We start from the raw sequence: 15,829 nt of genomic DNA, 5'->3' as shown, positions 1-15,829 counted from the left end.
GTAGCTATGGCACTGTAATCTGCATAATTGCTGTTTCTGGAAAAATACTGGAACAAATAATTTGTAACCACTGAAAAGAAAAATGAGGAGATGAGTAACAGCTAGTATATGCTGTTCAAGAACAAATCGTGTCAGACAAGTTTAATTTCCTTACAAAATTAAGTACTGGCCTTCTGAGCAGAGGAATAGTCTGTGTTGTATATTTGGATTTTAATAACGCTATTTCACGTGGCCCACAGTGAGCAAATAAATATGTAGTAGGTGCAGTCTTATTCAAAAATCTTGCCCCTCCGTAGAGTAATTGTTAAAGGTTTACTATCAAATAGACTGATGCATGGAGCAGACTCAAAGAAATTTGTGCTGGGTCTGGTATTATTTGGTATTGTTGTGGGTATTGGAATAAGGAGATGGGATTCAAATGCAAAATATTCTTGACAGAATAGAGAATAATAATCTGGAAAAAAGACTTCTGTTTAATATGGACAATGTAGTATGCTTATACACGAATAATTAAATGTACAAATAAAGGCTAGGAAATGCACGGCTAGATGACAGGTTTGAAAGATAACCTGCCATGCTGACTTCACAAATTAATAAAAGTCAGCAATATCACTAATGCCACTAAAAAACAAATATCTTCTCCAAGTTATAAATGAGAATATGTCCTAAAAAGTACTTGAGGTGATCTTATCATGCAAATCAATGATGTAAGACCTTGTAAGAAATGTGTGCCAATCAGAAAAATTCCAAATGATGGAAAAGAAAATTATTAAGGAGCTATAAAATTTTATCTACAAGGGAAAAGAATGGAATCATTATTCTTAAGAAGAGAAGTCTGAACAATGTAGTGGAGAAATTATGAAAGTTTTCAAGTTTGTAAAAGTCTAGGACAGAAAATGAAGAGTTTAAGTTGCAATAGAGAAAATACAATGTAGCAGCAAGAAACTTTCTGCAGGTGAGGTTAGTGAAGTACTGAAGTAAACTGAGAAGGAATATTATTGAGTCTTTGGCATTTATAAAGTTATATTAAGACAAACATCTGTCAGCAGTGGTACAGGTATAGTTAATTGTGCCTTGGAGCAGGCATTAACTCAAGTATTTCATAGTTGAATGACTTACAAAATAGATCGTGGTTGATCATTTCAATAATGTATGGAGAAAATTTTAGACAGGAAGACATTAACCTGTAAATCCAATTATGTAATAGTGTTTATGTTGTTCTTAGCATGAACACACATGAATCATGGATTAGGGATCCCAGCTTTTATGTTCTTTTCTTTCCCAGGTGTTTGCATCGCCTAATGGCTTTCATTTTGTGAAGTTACCAAGTCAAGCACTGTTAGTACCCTTTCATATGGCTATTTTTCTGTTCCTCTGATCACTCTAGTAGCTGTGCTACTACAATTTAGCTTTTCTGAGAACTAGTGAGAGAACTCAGACCAGTCTCTCAGCTTGACAAAATGGAATGATTTTTTCTGCATTTCTGCTGGAAAAGGGTGACCTGACACATTCTAGTGATTCTAGGATTTCTCTTTTCACAGTGATGGTTCAAAATTGCTATGCAATGTATTGGTATATATTAGATGCTTTTCTTTCACTGTTATATAATGATAACAGATTTTTTTTTTTTTTTTTTTTTTTTTGTGGTGGTGGTGGTGTTTTTCCAAAATTGTATAATGTACTGCTGGGTACTATCTCATTTTATTACTGAAGACTTCAAGTTAATTCAGTTCCTCTGTGGGGTTGTGCCAGATCTCTTCTGTATTGACAGATTTTCTCAGCTCTTGTACCTCCTTTTGGGGTTACTTATGAAAATTTTAATTAATTCTGAGAGGGTTTACATGATGAAAATATACTTGAGGAGAGAAAAGCCTTAGGAGCGCAGGCAAAAGAATGAAAACGGGGAGGCGGTAGTCAAGGGCAGTGAATCTAATGATTGATCCTGGCAAGCAGCAATGTTTCTGTGGAAGGGTAAGGCTAATGTCAAACACATTTTTGTGTGTTTAATAATAAAAAAACTATGGGGCAGAGTTAGTAAAATGTTATTATTCTTTTATTGTAAAATAGGAATGTCTAGCTACAATTTTATTAGCACAGTGCCATTCACCTTTCATTCAAAAATGCAGAGATTAATCCATTGACTGAGCAGCCCTAGGTGCTGTTACAGTGCTGAGGTGTGCTTTCAAATCTGAATTTGTTAGGAGACCATTGCCACGGGTGAGGTGTTGTCCTGAGTTAGAGGATGCTTTTTATGAGTAGTTGAAAAACAGAATGAATGATCCTGTGACTGAGAGGAGCTGTTAGGAGCATAGAACTGTTTGCGGTCAAGAGACCACCTAGGCCAGTGATTTGTCTCCAGAAGTGCTCATAAGCTAATGCCCAAGGAAGAGTAAAGGGAAGGAATAGAAGGAAAAGCATGTATGAAACTTCTCAACACATACATCATCTAGCCACCAGTTATTTTCAAGTCAGTGGATTTTCCTGATCCTGATGTATTTTTTGTTTTTAGTAAACCTCAACAGATTTAGTTTATTTCCTAAGTACTTGTTCAGTCTCCCCTTGAACTCATGAGAATTTCTTATACCTACAGAATCTTCTGGCAGAGAGTTCCCAGGTCTTCTACCCAGTTTCTAGAGTCAGTTAATAAGACATATCTTCTGAATCATGATAAAACCATTTTATAAGTTAATTGTCAAACATTTCTGATGGCTGCTACAGGAGGCATATGTAACTTGGAAAACCTTAGGCAGATCAGCATTTTCTGAAGAGTCCAGAGCCTCACTGAGTTGTTTTGTTTTAAACCCACGGGGCCACTGGAATTATGCAAGTGAAGTATTTGGCTTTCATACTTAGGTTTTAGAAGTTCTGAGCACCCCTAAGTCCAAATGAAAGCAAGTCACTGCGTGTTCAGTGTTCTTACCTTTTATAGCCAAATTTAAGAGATGTATGGTTGACCTTAAATTCCAGAGTGTGATTGTAAGGTTGGCATTAAGAAAGACCTTTTTCACTGTATGTACCTAGAGCATATTTGAAAATTCATTACTATGCAGCAAAAATGGGAACCATACAACTTCTAGGCTGGCTATTCATAGTCATACTGTACCTTAATGTCCTTTTGCCCCAGTTTCCACACCAATAAAATTGAGATAATAAGGCTTGCTTATCGTATACTTAAAGAACAGGTTTGCCAAGGTGTGTGCTGGCAGCTTTGGAAAAGTGCAACCAGGATTTTTACATTTCCTAGGTTTCAAACATTCACTGCTGTTGTTTAGTTTGGGAGGGAGAGGTAGGGGTGTGGGGGTTTTTTTGCTTTTTATTTTTTCTGAAAGAACTACCATGTCTTACTGAGACTTTATCTTCCTGGAGTTTTTTAATCCCAAAGTTGGATGTCAGATTTTTGCTGAGACACTTAGGATGGAAATATTTTAACAGTACTTACGGAAGACTAATACATGATTTGTCCTTTGTGTAAAAGGGAGACATTGTACTATGATTTATCTAATACTTATAAATTTTAGTTTTAGAAGCAGAGAAAAGAAAGAAAGATGAAGTTATCAGAGACCTGGAAAGATTTTGGAAATACCTGGAGCCAGTTCTGAACAGTGGAAAGCATGGATCAAGTCTCTTTGATGTTGCCAGACTTCATCACCTAGTTAAAGAGAGTGCTTTTCCCCCTGATTGGTCTGACAGAGAAATGCTGGTCAGTACATTCTGCTTTCACAATGCATGGCATTCTTTGGGGTTTGTAACATTTAAGACTAATTTAGAAATGACAGGAATTTTACCTTAGTCTTCGGTGAAACAGGTATTTGTAATCTTGAACAAAAATTATTTCCTGTGGATCCAACAAGTTTATTCAGCATGTATACATAAGGTGTCCTTCGAATAAAAATACCTGACTTGGAGTTTCTTAATATTGTAGGCCAACCAGCAGAGCTTTAAAACAGTTTGAGGTATTAAATTTATTCAACATCTTTACATAGACCCAGTGTGAATATTATTAGAGAGTGAGATGCCAGTATGAAAGAATACAAAAATTATAATTTTTGCCCTCATAACAGCAGATCTACTTACTGTATCTCAGAACAGTCACAAGAACAAATGAAGATGAATGCAAAATGCTTTTTCATACAAGATGTTCTTTTAGCACACTCAGTATCACTTCTTTTTGTCCAACCCAAAAACATGGCTCTAGCTTATTACTCATTATACCCTGCTGAGTCAGGACTCTTACTGGGCACTGGAAGAGACAGTGACCATTAGAAATTTTTTCCAGCCTAAGTGGTCAAGTATAGTGAGGTCAAAGGGTCCAGTATTTTTCAATCCATAATGCCAGCAGTAAAAAATATAAACTGCTAAAGCAAAATAAACCAACATGGCATAATTTAACCTAGTGTATTTGTGGTCTGTATTATTAGGGTTGAAGAACAGACTACATCCTCCTAACACTTACAGTACATTAAATCCTGTATATAAACAATTTGGTAAGCTAGGAAGTACACTTGATCCTGAAGGGATCAGAACTGTGTTTGGCTAAATCCACTGTGGTTTGTAAGGCATTCTCTAAAAATACCTGAATTGTGGATATGTGTAGACTTGCTACTTACAACGTCACTTACCATTATACTCTTGATCTAATCTTAAAACATGAAGCCTATTTTGGGAAAGAAATTTTTTAGTTTTGTCTGTCTTCCCCGTGATCACATTTTATAGGGGACTGTTGCTACTCATGAATATCCTGTGAGCAGCTATATTATAGCTGAAATAAAAGAAGAATGATCTGTCACTGAAATTGTTCCGGGAGATTGTAGTTGTAATTTCACATTCTTCTGTCTCGGAATTCAGCAGCACTTTAAAGAAGTAGAAACATTTGTTAAGTTTTTAAGGAAACAGAAGGGAAAAATATACGTTGTGAAATCATAGGTAGCTAGTGTGCTCTAGTGGACTTCCTGGAGAGTCTCAGAGTCCTAGCTTGCTGCATCTCTGAAGTCTAAGATATACAGAAGGAAAACTCTTGTGACAAATTGTTAAATGTTGATAGAGAAATGATAGAGTATTAGATACAGCAAGTAATCTCCACTTTCAGATTTCAGATATTTGGAAAGGAGAATATTTCCAAAATTTTCTTCCTTTCTTGAAGAGGCACTAGTGGTGAGGCTCAGAGAACTTTTGACAAGCATCTGTGTCTGTCCTGAGAAGAAGAGAGAGCAAGCAGATAGATAGAATCATGAAACTGTAATTGTGTCCCGTTGAGTACAGCCAGGTTGTGTTACTTGTAACTTTGTAAAAATTCTTATTTTGTTTAAAAGATGTTGCATTCAAAACAGTCCAATACTTTAATTGAAATTTTTGTATGCTTTATTGATCTGTTGTAATACGTGAATGGAAGGTGTTTATACTAACCCATTTTTCAGAAGAGCGTTGAATTGGAAAAACAAAAGTACAAGAAATACTAACTCTGAAAATTCTGTTTTCACAAGTAGAACTTCTCTTCCAAATATTTCTAGTCTTTAACTGTTATGAAAATAAAACTACTATTCCATAACTGATCAGTGATTTGGTGTGCTTGTTTTGAAGTGCCATAAAGAAGGTCTGAGTTGAAGAAAGCAGATGCTTAATACTTCTTAAGAGTCAGTTAATATATTTAGTGCTTAACGACAGTTGTGCTTCTTCACCATGTTTCATTTTAGGAAACTTGAGATATCCAATGTTGATAGCCACGTCTTAGAGGCAAACTTCTTGATACAAGAGACTTCCCCTACTTTCACAAAAGTGCAATAATCAATTGGAAAAGGGCTGTTGATGGAAATTATCTAAAAATTATAATAATTTCATCTTTTTCACAGTGTCTAGGATGTACAGGGGAAGATCATGTTCATTAAAGCCCCTGAAACTTGAGTGTTGCATGTGGTCTCAGATAGGGTTTTGGTATTTGTACAAAAGCATTTCACATTTAAAATAGCAGTTGGTATTATGCTTTTTATTCCTCTCAAGCTTTGGTGAAAACCACCACAGTACATCACCTCAAGAACCTTGACTCTTTCCTTGTCAGGCTTTTGCAGATGCAGTGTTCTCCCTTTGGGCATTTGACTGGTACGCTGACATTCCTTTGTTTGCACAACTATGGAATTCAGAGTTCACTTCTTGAGACCTTCTTTATTTTAAAAGGACAACAGAAATAAAATAATATGAGATGGCATTAATTAGTTGTTTTATTTATTTATTTATTTTCCTTCTAGGGCAGGAGGATGGTTGATCTTTCAAATATGCTGCAGTTTGATCACCAGTAGAAACATGCACATATGATGTAAAAGAATTATTTTAAGTTACCTGTCCTGTTCCTTCCCACCCCAAAAAACCCCTAAATTCCAGTTGCAAGACAGCAGACCTTGAGTGGTTACTGTTAAGATCAGTTAGGCTTTATAACAACTGCAGTAGCTGGGCAGTACTCAGTCCACGTGGTGTGACAGTTTTTGTTTATGCAAATAAAGATGAGGAGGCCTTGTTTTCTTAGAATAACTCTATAAACATTTTGAATTAGTGGAGTTAAAATCCCTTGAAAGTTTTTCAAATGTTTGTAGATCTTCTGGTTAGAGAGCTAATGACTCATATGGCTAGGTTACATGACACTTTTGTATGCAAACTTCATCCTTTGATTTTCTGTCATAGCTTGCATTTGGCACTGTGCTGTTTGAAAGCATTGCTTGTTTAATGTATGACTGCCTGGACTGGAGAAGACAGCATTGTAACTACTTGGAAAATACCAAATTTATTAATGTGCCTGCATTATCAGAGAGCAAATCGACACAACCACCTGTAACTGAGGCAAGGATCCTTTGTGCTTTACCATGCTTCTTGTGGAAAATAACTAGTTATAGGCTAGAATTGCCTGTCTTTAGTTCTGCACTCAAAAATTCTCCTTGGTCCATCGCTCCATGCATAATTTTCTGTGAATGAAATTGGGATTTTTGTCTTCAGCATTTAAAAACCTCAAAAATGGGAAAAAAAAAAAAAAAAAAGCTCAGCATTGGGGAAACAGAAAAAGGAAAATTTGAAGGATCTTACACACGTAAAGTATCCCAAGTGTAAAAATCCCTTAAAGAGATTCTGATGACACATTTTTGTGTCTGAAAAATCAATGTGCCTGCACAGAGCTACTATGTCTTGTTGCAGATCTGTGAACTATCAAAAAAAGATTTAGTGCTATGCAAGATCAGTTTCTTTGTTTTGTTCATGGCAGACAGAAGCTTAAGTGGGCAGAAGAAAGTGGCTTTATTGGGCATGTACTAGTGACAGGGGAAAAATGGGCTTACTCCATCTGTAGCAGTAGTATTGAATGCTCATTTGAAGCATTCATAAAACTACATTCTTACTATCTTGTTCCATTCAGAGCTAGGTGGGATTTGTCTCCCCTAATACCAGTCATTTAAAAGATTAGCATCTAGTCTAGGGTGAGTTACCAAGCTAAATGAAATTAATTTCTCCCACCTATTTGTGCAATTCTCAGTTGTTTCACTGTTTCTGAGGTTTTTTATTTTTATTTTTGTTCCTTTAGGTACAACCAGCATCACAGATTACACCTTCAAAGAAGAAAGGGCAAGCAGAAGAAATTCTGCCAACGGTAAATTTGTCGCAGGGTATGTCTAAAGAATTCAAGTGCTGGTCTATAGCTGTTGAGTCTGTCATACCGTTCATTCATCTGACAGCACAAATCCTTAAAATTATTTGCACTGTAAGCTGATTTGACGTTGCAAGAGTAGTTTCTTGGTGAATACATTGTGAAAGTCTCTGGAAACTGCAGTGGTGATAACGGAATTCTTTACAAAACCACTTTTTCTATCTGTTCCTAGTCACAGATTTAAGAGCTCTACAGTTATGGACTTTGTTAGTCTATTTTAAGAAAAATTGTCTGAAGATTGAACTAGTTGGTAATATAAATTGGCATTTCTGAAGAAATTGATCTTAACGTTTTATCTCTTATTACAACAGAGGAAGAAGCTTCTTTTTTGGCTACTTCTGTGGACATGAGGTATTACAATGACTTGCTGAGTCAGATTCCTGAGGAATGCTTTTCTGTACCCTTAATGCTGAACTGCATGTTGGAACAGGTAGGAATATTCTGTTTATAATTCCTGTGACTAATTTGACTTTGACCTGGTATAATGAATTGATCAAAGACCAATAAATCCGTCTACTTCAGCCTAAAATAAGAGACTGTGCATGGAGGCACTGACTAAGGTTCAATACAAAGGAATCACAACTCAAAATTTACTTGTTTGGTTTTCTTTTGTATTGTGCACTTAGCCTGTATATAGTGTTATTCCAAAATTATTTTTTCAAGACTACAGATCCCGTATAATCAAACAAGGAGAAAGGTGTCATTTCTTAGCTAAGTCAATAACAAATTTTCGTGTCCTGCAATGATGTTATTGATACTGAACTTTACTGTTTTACACAGTACAAAGGTCTTAGGGCAAGCCTAACATAGAAGTGACATATATCAATGCTAGTGCTATACAGATCTGACTTCTGTTGAGTTCAGGCACAATCTATGAGTTAGCAAAGACCCTCAGTGTGATTTGGAAATCTTCCTTCTTTCAGAAATAAAATTTTAGCATAATATTATTTTTTCTACTTTTAGCAATTTGCAAAAGTAAGCCCATTTCTCCCCTGACACTAGTACATGACCTGTAAGCCACTTTCTTCTGCCCTCTTAAGCTTTTGTCTACCATGAATGAAATAAAGAAAAAACAGGCTTGGGCAAAAATACTCAAAATAAGGTCCAACAGCTAATACAGAGTAATTTGTTAATCATCTGTCTGCATTAACAATTCTTAACATTTCAATTTGGAAATATTTTTCATCTCGTCCTTCCAAAAGTGAATAATAGGAGAAAACATTTAATTCTGTATTATTTTCCATAATTTTTGTTCTGGGCAGGATCTAACATGGATAATTGCTTTTTTACTACTTGTAGAAAAAAATTATGGTTTTCTTTTCTGACAAAGTTCATGGATGTGTGTTTAGTTTATAGCAGGATCTGCTTGGTAGTTCTAATGAAGTTAAGCAGCAATCATACTGAAAGTTAACATATATCATGTTTGCCAGGTTATTGCAAGTGAAGATGACCTTACGCCACCTAGTCTGGTGGTTCCAGAGCCCCGGGCAGATGGGCTACATCATACTATTGCAGATCATATAGCCTCTATCCTTCCTTCTCTTTCACTTTCTGAGAGTGAAAAAAAGGTTTGTGTTGTCTTTTATTCATTTCCTAAAATGACAACGAAATCTGATTATCAGGATGTAATACATCTTTCTTTTTTTAACAGAATCTATATGACTACTTTTCTCCTAAATACAGTGAAAAAAAGACTGTTGCGCCCAAGTACCCTCTCTTATTTAACTACCATGATACCCTGGCTCAGCGGTTGCATCTGCTGAAGGTACAGTGGCACGTATCATATATAAACAGTTCTAAAGCCTCCAGGCAGTGAATACTCAATGCACTGGAAAGTATGGAGTGGTGTTTTTACAAAGCAGAACAGTATAGCCTAGATTTTTTCTGCTGAAATAGTCACTAACACATGTGTTCAGTCTGCTTAAGAAGCAATGAGTTACTGCTGCTGACAGAACACATCACAAACATAGAGCATTATATTGCTTTCAGTGATCTCTTTGTATTATTAATAAGAATTGTTTAGCCTTTGGCATAGATGAGAGATATTACAGAACTCTGTTGATTTACTGTATTCAAACACTGATGAAACTGTGGAAAATGAGTTGCTACCTTGATAACAGCAATTTAGCATGTAGACTAGATTAAATACTAAGACGTAGAGAAGTATAAGAAAAATACAAGTTTGTTAGTGAACACAAGAACTGTGTTCAGGTTGGCTGAATAGTTGGAGCATAGTGTATTCCCAAGGCATTGCCAAATTCTAACAAAGGTAGAAAGGTTCAGAGACTGCAAGGCTTGGGATTATTTCAAAGTAGCAATTCCCAGGCTTTCTGAACCAAAAAACCCACTATGAATTCCTCGATTTTTTCTAAAGCCAGGGTGTAGTATTACCATTAAACTTCAAAAATACTCTAAAGGCAATACAAGCGATAATACGGTTCTAGATTTCACAGCTAAGCTGTGTCTGCCTGGCTTCATGAATTACAAATCATCTGTGAGATACTTTGACAACCGTTGATTAAAACAGCATTAGAAACAAATTGAGACTGAAACATTGGAGGTACTCAAGCAGAAGTCAGGACTGAGTCATCACTGAAGCAGGTGTACGCTCAATGTATATGACGTACATGCTGCAGAGGAAATTGAAATGTTTGAGGAGTGAATAGAGGAAAAAGATTTGGAAGATAAAGTCCAAGAAAAAAGTACTGCAAGTGCGTAATACTAAAAAGAGTGAAGCCAAAAGATACCATTAAGTCTCGAAAGGTACATCCTTAAATATATAGGGATGCTGCTGTCACAGACTGATCAATCAGTTTACAGACTTCATTACTATGAGAAGTAGCACAGACCAGCTGAAAGATACATGGAATGTACCTGCTGCCTGTCTGAATAGATCAGTACATATTTCTGTATTCCAGAATTTTTGAGTGTAGCTACCACAGGCAAATACCTTCTAACTGTCTGTTATTATGCTATCACTTATTCTCTTATGTATCTCATTTTTTTCTGCCTAAAATATCTGACACCATAATTCAAAAACACACTGTGAGCACACGCTCAAATTTATGTCCAGCTGACTTAAGAACATGTTTGTGTCTTTTGCTATAAAAAGACTTCTTCATTCCCCTCTATTTTATTTTTTATTCCTCTATTCTTTATCCCCCTCTACTCTGCCCTGGTGAGACAGCCTCTGGAATATTATGTCCAGTTCTGGGCCCCTCAGTTCAAGAAGGACAGGGAGCTGCTTGAAAGAGTCCAGCGCAGAGCCACAGAGATGGTTAAGGGGGTGGAACATCTCCCTTATGATGAAAGGCTGAGGGAGCTGGGTCTCTTTAGCTTGGGGAAGAGGAGACTGAGGGGTGACCTCATCAATGTTTATAAATACATAAAGGACGAGTGTCAGGAGGATGGAGCTGGGCTCTTCTCGGTGATGGCCAATGATAGGACAAGGGTCAACGGGTGCCAGCTGGAGCATAGGAGGTTCCACATTAACGTAAGGAAAAACTTTTTCACTGTGAGGGTGACAGAGCACTGGAACAGGCTGCCCAGAGAGGTTGTGGAGTCTCTGTCTCTGGAGACATTCAAAACTCGCCTGGATGCATTCCTGTGTGATCTGCTCTAGGTGGTCCTGCTCTGGCAGGGGGGTTGGACTAGATGATCTTTCAACGTCCCTTCCAACCCCTAACATTCTGTGGTTCAAACATAAGTTTTAGAAATCCACTGCTGTGAAAGTTTACTTTAACTCTGGTACTTTGGTTTTTGTTCCAGGTCCAGGAGAACTTAAATCCAGAAAAGATTGAACGTGAAATGATGGGCAAGCTGCCTCTTACAGAACTTATCTGTTTCACCCTTCCTTCAACTGAAAACAATGCTAAACACTTGGCCGGAGTTCATGAGCTCATGCATTGTTGCACCAGTGGTAAAGTGATTTTTCTTCTCATTGATATATCTTCCATTTTTTTCTTCTGGTTGATTAAATAGCAGGAATTCTGGGACAAGTTTTTTCAGCTGCCTAAAACCTTTGCACAATTTCTCTTTTTCACATTCTTGCTTATACCTTAGCCTACTATACAATTTAGAGATAACTTTAGACCTCAGTTTCATGGTTAATGGGCAAGGCTATGTGAGTATTAAATATCACGTGACTAAGAGCTGTAAGTATGTTAGAATTCAATTATTTAGTTATATTCACAAACATACAAACATTTACTAAATCTGAGAAAGGAAAAAAAAAATTGTACTAATTGCTACTTTGATCTTAGGGCATAGAATACATTTTGGGAGACACTGACATAAACTGTATGTTTATTTACCAACACCTTTTGGTGGAGGAGCACAAGCATCTTAGAAGATTTTTATTGGACAAGAAATGGCTTTCAGAATTTATTCAGTGTAAGCTGTTGGTGTTAATAACGATCCCCTTATCAAACCAAGAATACATTTGCTTCTTCACCATAATCACTTCTGCAGTTACTTTTTTTTGCAGTGCACAGAACACCCATGATGTACACTGTGAAACAATCCCAAAGACTGCATAAATACCCTTAGGTAGTTTTGAAAGTTTGCTCTAGACTACTAAGCAATATAAACATCCAAATCACTTTGGTTACATTTATGCCATCACATAAGGCCCAGGATTTGAAGGTACTTTCTCAGCTATTCAGTCCTGAAATCCCTTGTGTTGGATTAATTTACAGTCGCTGGATTGTTTCTAGTTGTTGGTATGCTCATTTTGGACATTAAGCTATTAAGGTGTTCTGTATTGCTGTAGCATTCCAGCTGATGGGTATCAAATTTGATGGACCGTGCTATACTGCTAAACTCCCAACTGCTAACTTCACTAGCAATGTCTTCACTTTTATCAAGAAGGTCATTGATTTGAACAGGAGATGAGATATCCAACATTTTCAAGATGTGTGACATGCTTGGGTGTTTAACTACCATAAAGAGAAAACATTTCAAACAGAAGATACTCTTTGTATGATTTGGGCACTGAACTACCTGTCTGATCAGTCCTTCTCATGATTATCATTGTTATATGGACACTAATGCATACAACCATAAATAGGATTTATTATTGTCTTTACACCTTGCATACTACTGTGTAAATTATGTATAAAATTTTGTCTGAAGAGAAAAAAACTGCTTTGAGAAGCTACAGATAATAAAGTTTATGATAAGGAAGCCTTTTCATGAACTGAAAATAACTAGTTGTTAACTGGTTTGATAAAGTCTACTCAGTATTTTAAAATCAACATAATTTATATAAAGTTAATGAGCCAAGAGGTATTCAGATGTAGGAAACACTTCATTTAAGATGGATTAATAGTTAGCCATGTCATTTTGCAATTTGGAAGCATTCAACTTTGAATGCAGTGTAAAATGTACCTCACATGATTTGATCCAATACCATTAAGGAAACTGTTGTTGGCTTTTGCAGAGTTGCCAAGAACAATACAGTTACATAGTCTCCTATTTATCTTCTACTGAGCCATAAGGACATTTTCAGTAAATGATTGTAATTCTTTTATAGAACTTCTGAGTTGGGCTGAAGTAGAAAGAGCCTTCAGAGTGTTTACTTTTGAAAGCCTGAGACTGACTGGACTAAGTGACTCTGGTCTGCTGGAGAGCTCTGCATCTACCATTGGAGGTGATTCTGAAGTGTCTTATATCCCTTGGGATAATCCAGCCAGGTTTGCAAGACAGCTGAGACAATTCTTCCTTATGGAAAAGAAGCTTAGTGGGAAGTCTCCAAGAGGCTCTGGTAAAAACCTCTCTGTTTACATTACTCCTGAAGAATTTAAATCTGCTATTTATTTTACCGTATCATTTGCTATTTCAGGGCTGTGATTTTTTTCTTACTTGTACAAATCCCTGAATTTCAAGTATAGTGTAGTCTGTATATTGAGTATCTGTGTAGGATCACTAGATAAAGACAAAAGCTAGTGTTTTGTGTGACAATATTAACAGTTTATTTAAGCAACACTTTAAAATGATAGCTGTAGAAAAGTATTTACTAGAAAACTGTTTTATAGCTTATGACATCAAATGTATTTTAGAGACATAAAATATGGAAGACGTGCTTAAATAGGTTTATGAATACAGTCTCTTGTGAGTTATGATGGCAGCCGAGTCTTTACAAAGTCAGTAGCTACCACAGAGTTAAATCAAAAGTTGTGTGTAAGGTTAATTAGATGATTACTAGTGAATGTGTATTAGGAAGTGGAACAGATATATAACTTACACATGAGGACTCTAGAAGGTGATATAAAAAGTTGTAAATTAAAGAAAGGTGTGCTATATACGTTATAATTACACATGCATACATACTTTTTCATGTACATTTTTTTTTACTTCATTTGCAGTCTGTGCACTTAGTATATCTTTAGCAAGTTACTATGTGACATTTGAGCCATTATAACTATCTCGTTCATAGTAGAATGGGAACATTTCAGATAGAACGATCCTAGATGGAGATCTCTTGCAGACAATGCAGAGTGAGTTTTCTGCAAGTCCTACATCTTCTCCTTCTGCAGATTCTAACATAATGAAAAGTTGTTGGGCTGGAGCAGTATTGGCCAAGAAGCAACGTTAAAAACAAGAGATTATTTTTCTGGGATGTGAGAAAAATGGAAATTAGGTCAGTTTAAGCTGCTTTACCTTTAGATTCATGATGTTGCCCATGCTTTCCTAAAATAGATACCTAGGTAACCAGCTTAGATGGGATCCTTTCCTCAGAACGTTGGAGCAGGCAAAATGAATCCTGCTTATTTGCCTCTCTCCTAAATTTTGAGAACCTTTTCTGGGTGTTATTTTGTTTTACTTTTATGCTAGTCGCAATGATAAATATTGCAGTCACAAACATGGCATCCAACGTTTCGTCATTTCTATGACGCTAAACAAATAACAGAAAGAGAAAACTTTTGCTTTCAGATTTCTTAAATCTTCTAAAGGCAGTCAGTAAACAGGTCTAGAGAATTTCCTAGAGAAGCAGAGCCTAAAGATATATGTCTGGAAGCTGAGCTGGTTATGAACCACTTAGGAACAGAATCTCTCCAGAGCATTTTCTCCCAGGAAGAGCATTTTTCTTGTACATGTGAATTTTGATCAAGTATTAGTGACCTCTGCCCTAACTCTGGGCATAAATAATCCTATTAAAAGGAAATTATTTTTTAAAAAAATATGAGAACATAAAAGTTAAAGTCTCCATGTGATCCGGTTCATATCAGGTGCCCATTGTAACAATGATAGTTTATCAGGAGTGAGTGGTCAGATCCTCAGCAGAAGTAATATGATGTCAGTAGCTTGTACAGCTTTATAAATCCACTGGATTTCAAGTTTAAAATTTTGCATTTTTCAAAAATATGTGAAAGTATCAAAATAATTGATCTTTGCCTTCTTTTTATGTCATCTGTGCAAAGGAATACTTGTTATTGATTCTCTTGTATAGTGAACAGAAAAATGGTTCTTCATATATGAGTCTTGGGGACACTTCTTGGAGTATTTTTAATCTTTTTGACCATGTAAGGCCATCATAGGACAGATAAAGAGGATGACTTAAGTGGGTTTTATAAAGAGTTCTTTTCTGTTTTGTTTTGGTTTAGTTTTTAATGAACTGTCTGGCACTTCTTGTCCCTGGATTTTAAAGTGGTCTGTTAGGAAAGAAATGTGGCAGAGTTGATCATGTATTTATTGGACTAGTGTCATAAAAGGAACCTTCAACTTGACAGCAATGTCATCAGGAGGCTAAGGAAATTGCATCACTCAAATCTTAGTGCTTAGGGCTGAAATTTCTGATCTCAAAAAAATGTGATCTTAACATTCTGCCTTTAATTTGCAGGACATAGAGAAACAAATGGCAAAGATGGAAGAGATGGTCTGGCTGCTGCTGCTTTGAACAAAGAATTGGATCTTTTTGTTTCTGATATGGCAAGTGTGAGGAATGGAATAAACTGTGCTCTATGGCATGAGACAACAGAAGATACTGTTCAGTGCCAGGGTTGTTACTGGGGATTCCTTTGCAATGTGGCATGCAAATGTTGATTTTGTGATGTTTGCCAAATAGTGCCATAAGCACTATGAAATCACTTTCTTTAAGTTCTAAGGTGATGGCTCCTGGTGAAGCTTCTAATAACAATTCCATGCTGGTTT

At 36.3% G+C, this 15,829-nt stretch overlaps 1 protein-coding gene across 1 annotated transcript in view; it reads left to right on the top strand.

The window, feature by feature from the left end:
• SPAG17 (sperm associated antigen 17) overlaps positions 1–15,829 on the top strand; it is a 115,627-nt gene that overhangs the window by 36,395 nt on the left and 63,403 nt on the right. The window contains 9 exon segments of the mRNA XM_086460644.1: positions 3,519–3,700; positions 6,670–6,825; positions 7,556–7,637; positions 7,990–8,108; positions 9,109–9,246; positions 9,330–9,443; positions 11,447–11,597; positions 13,212–13,442; positions 15,519–15,613. Coding sequence (XP_086316770.1) covers positions 3,519–3,700; positions 6,670–6,825; positions 7,556–7,637; positions 7,990–8,108; positions 9,109–9,246; positions 9,330–9,443; positions 11,447–11,597; positions 13,212–13,442; positions 15,519–15,613 — 1,268 coding nt within the window.

The sequence above is a fragment of the Leptosomus discolor genome, chromosome 1 (genome assembly GCF_034619465.1).
Source record: "Leptosomus discolor isolate bLepDis1 chromosome 1, bLepDis1.hap2, whole genome shotgun sequence".
Classification (NCBI taxonomy): domain Eukaryota; kingdom Metazoa; phylum Chordata; class Aves; order Leptosomiformes; family Leptosomidae; genus Leptosomus; species Leptosomus discolor.
The sequence above is the reverse complement of the archived record's forward strand: the minus strand, read 5'-3'. Positions and strand labels throughout refer to the sequence as shown.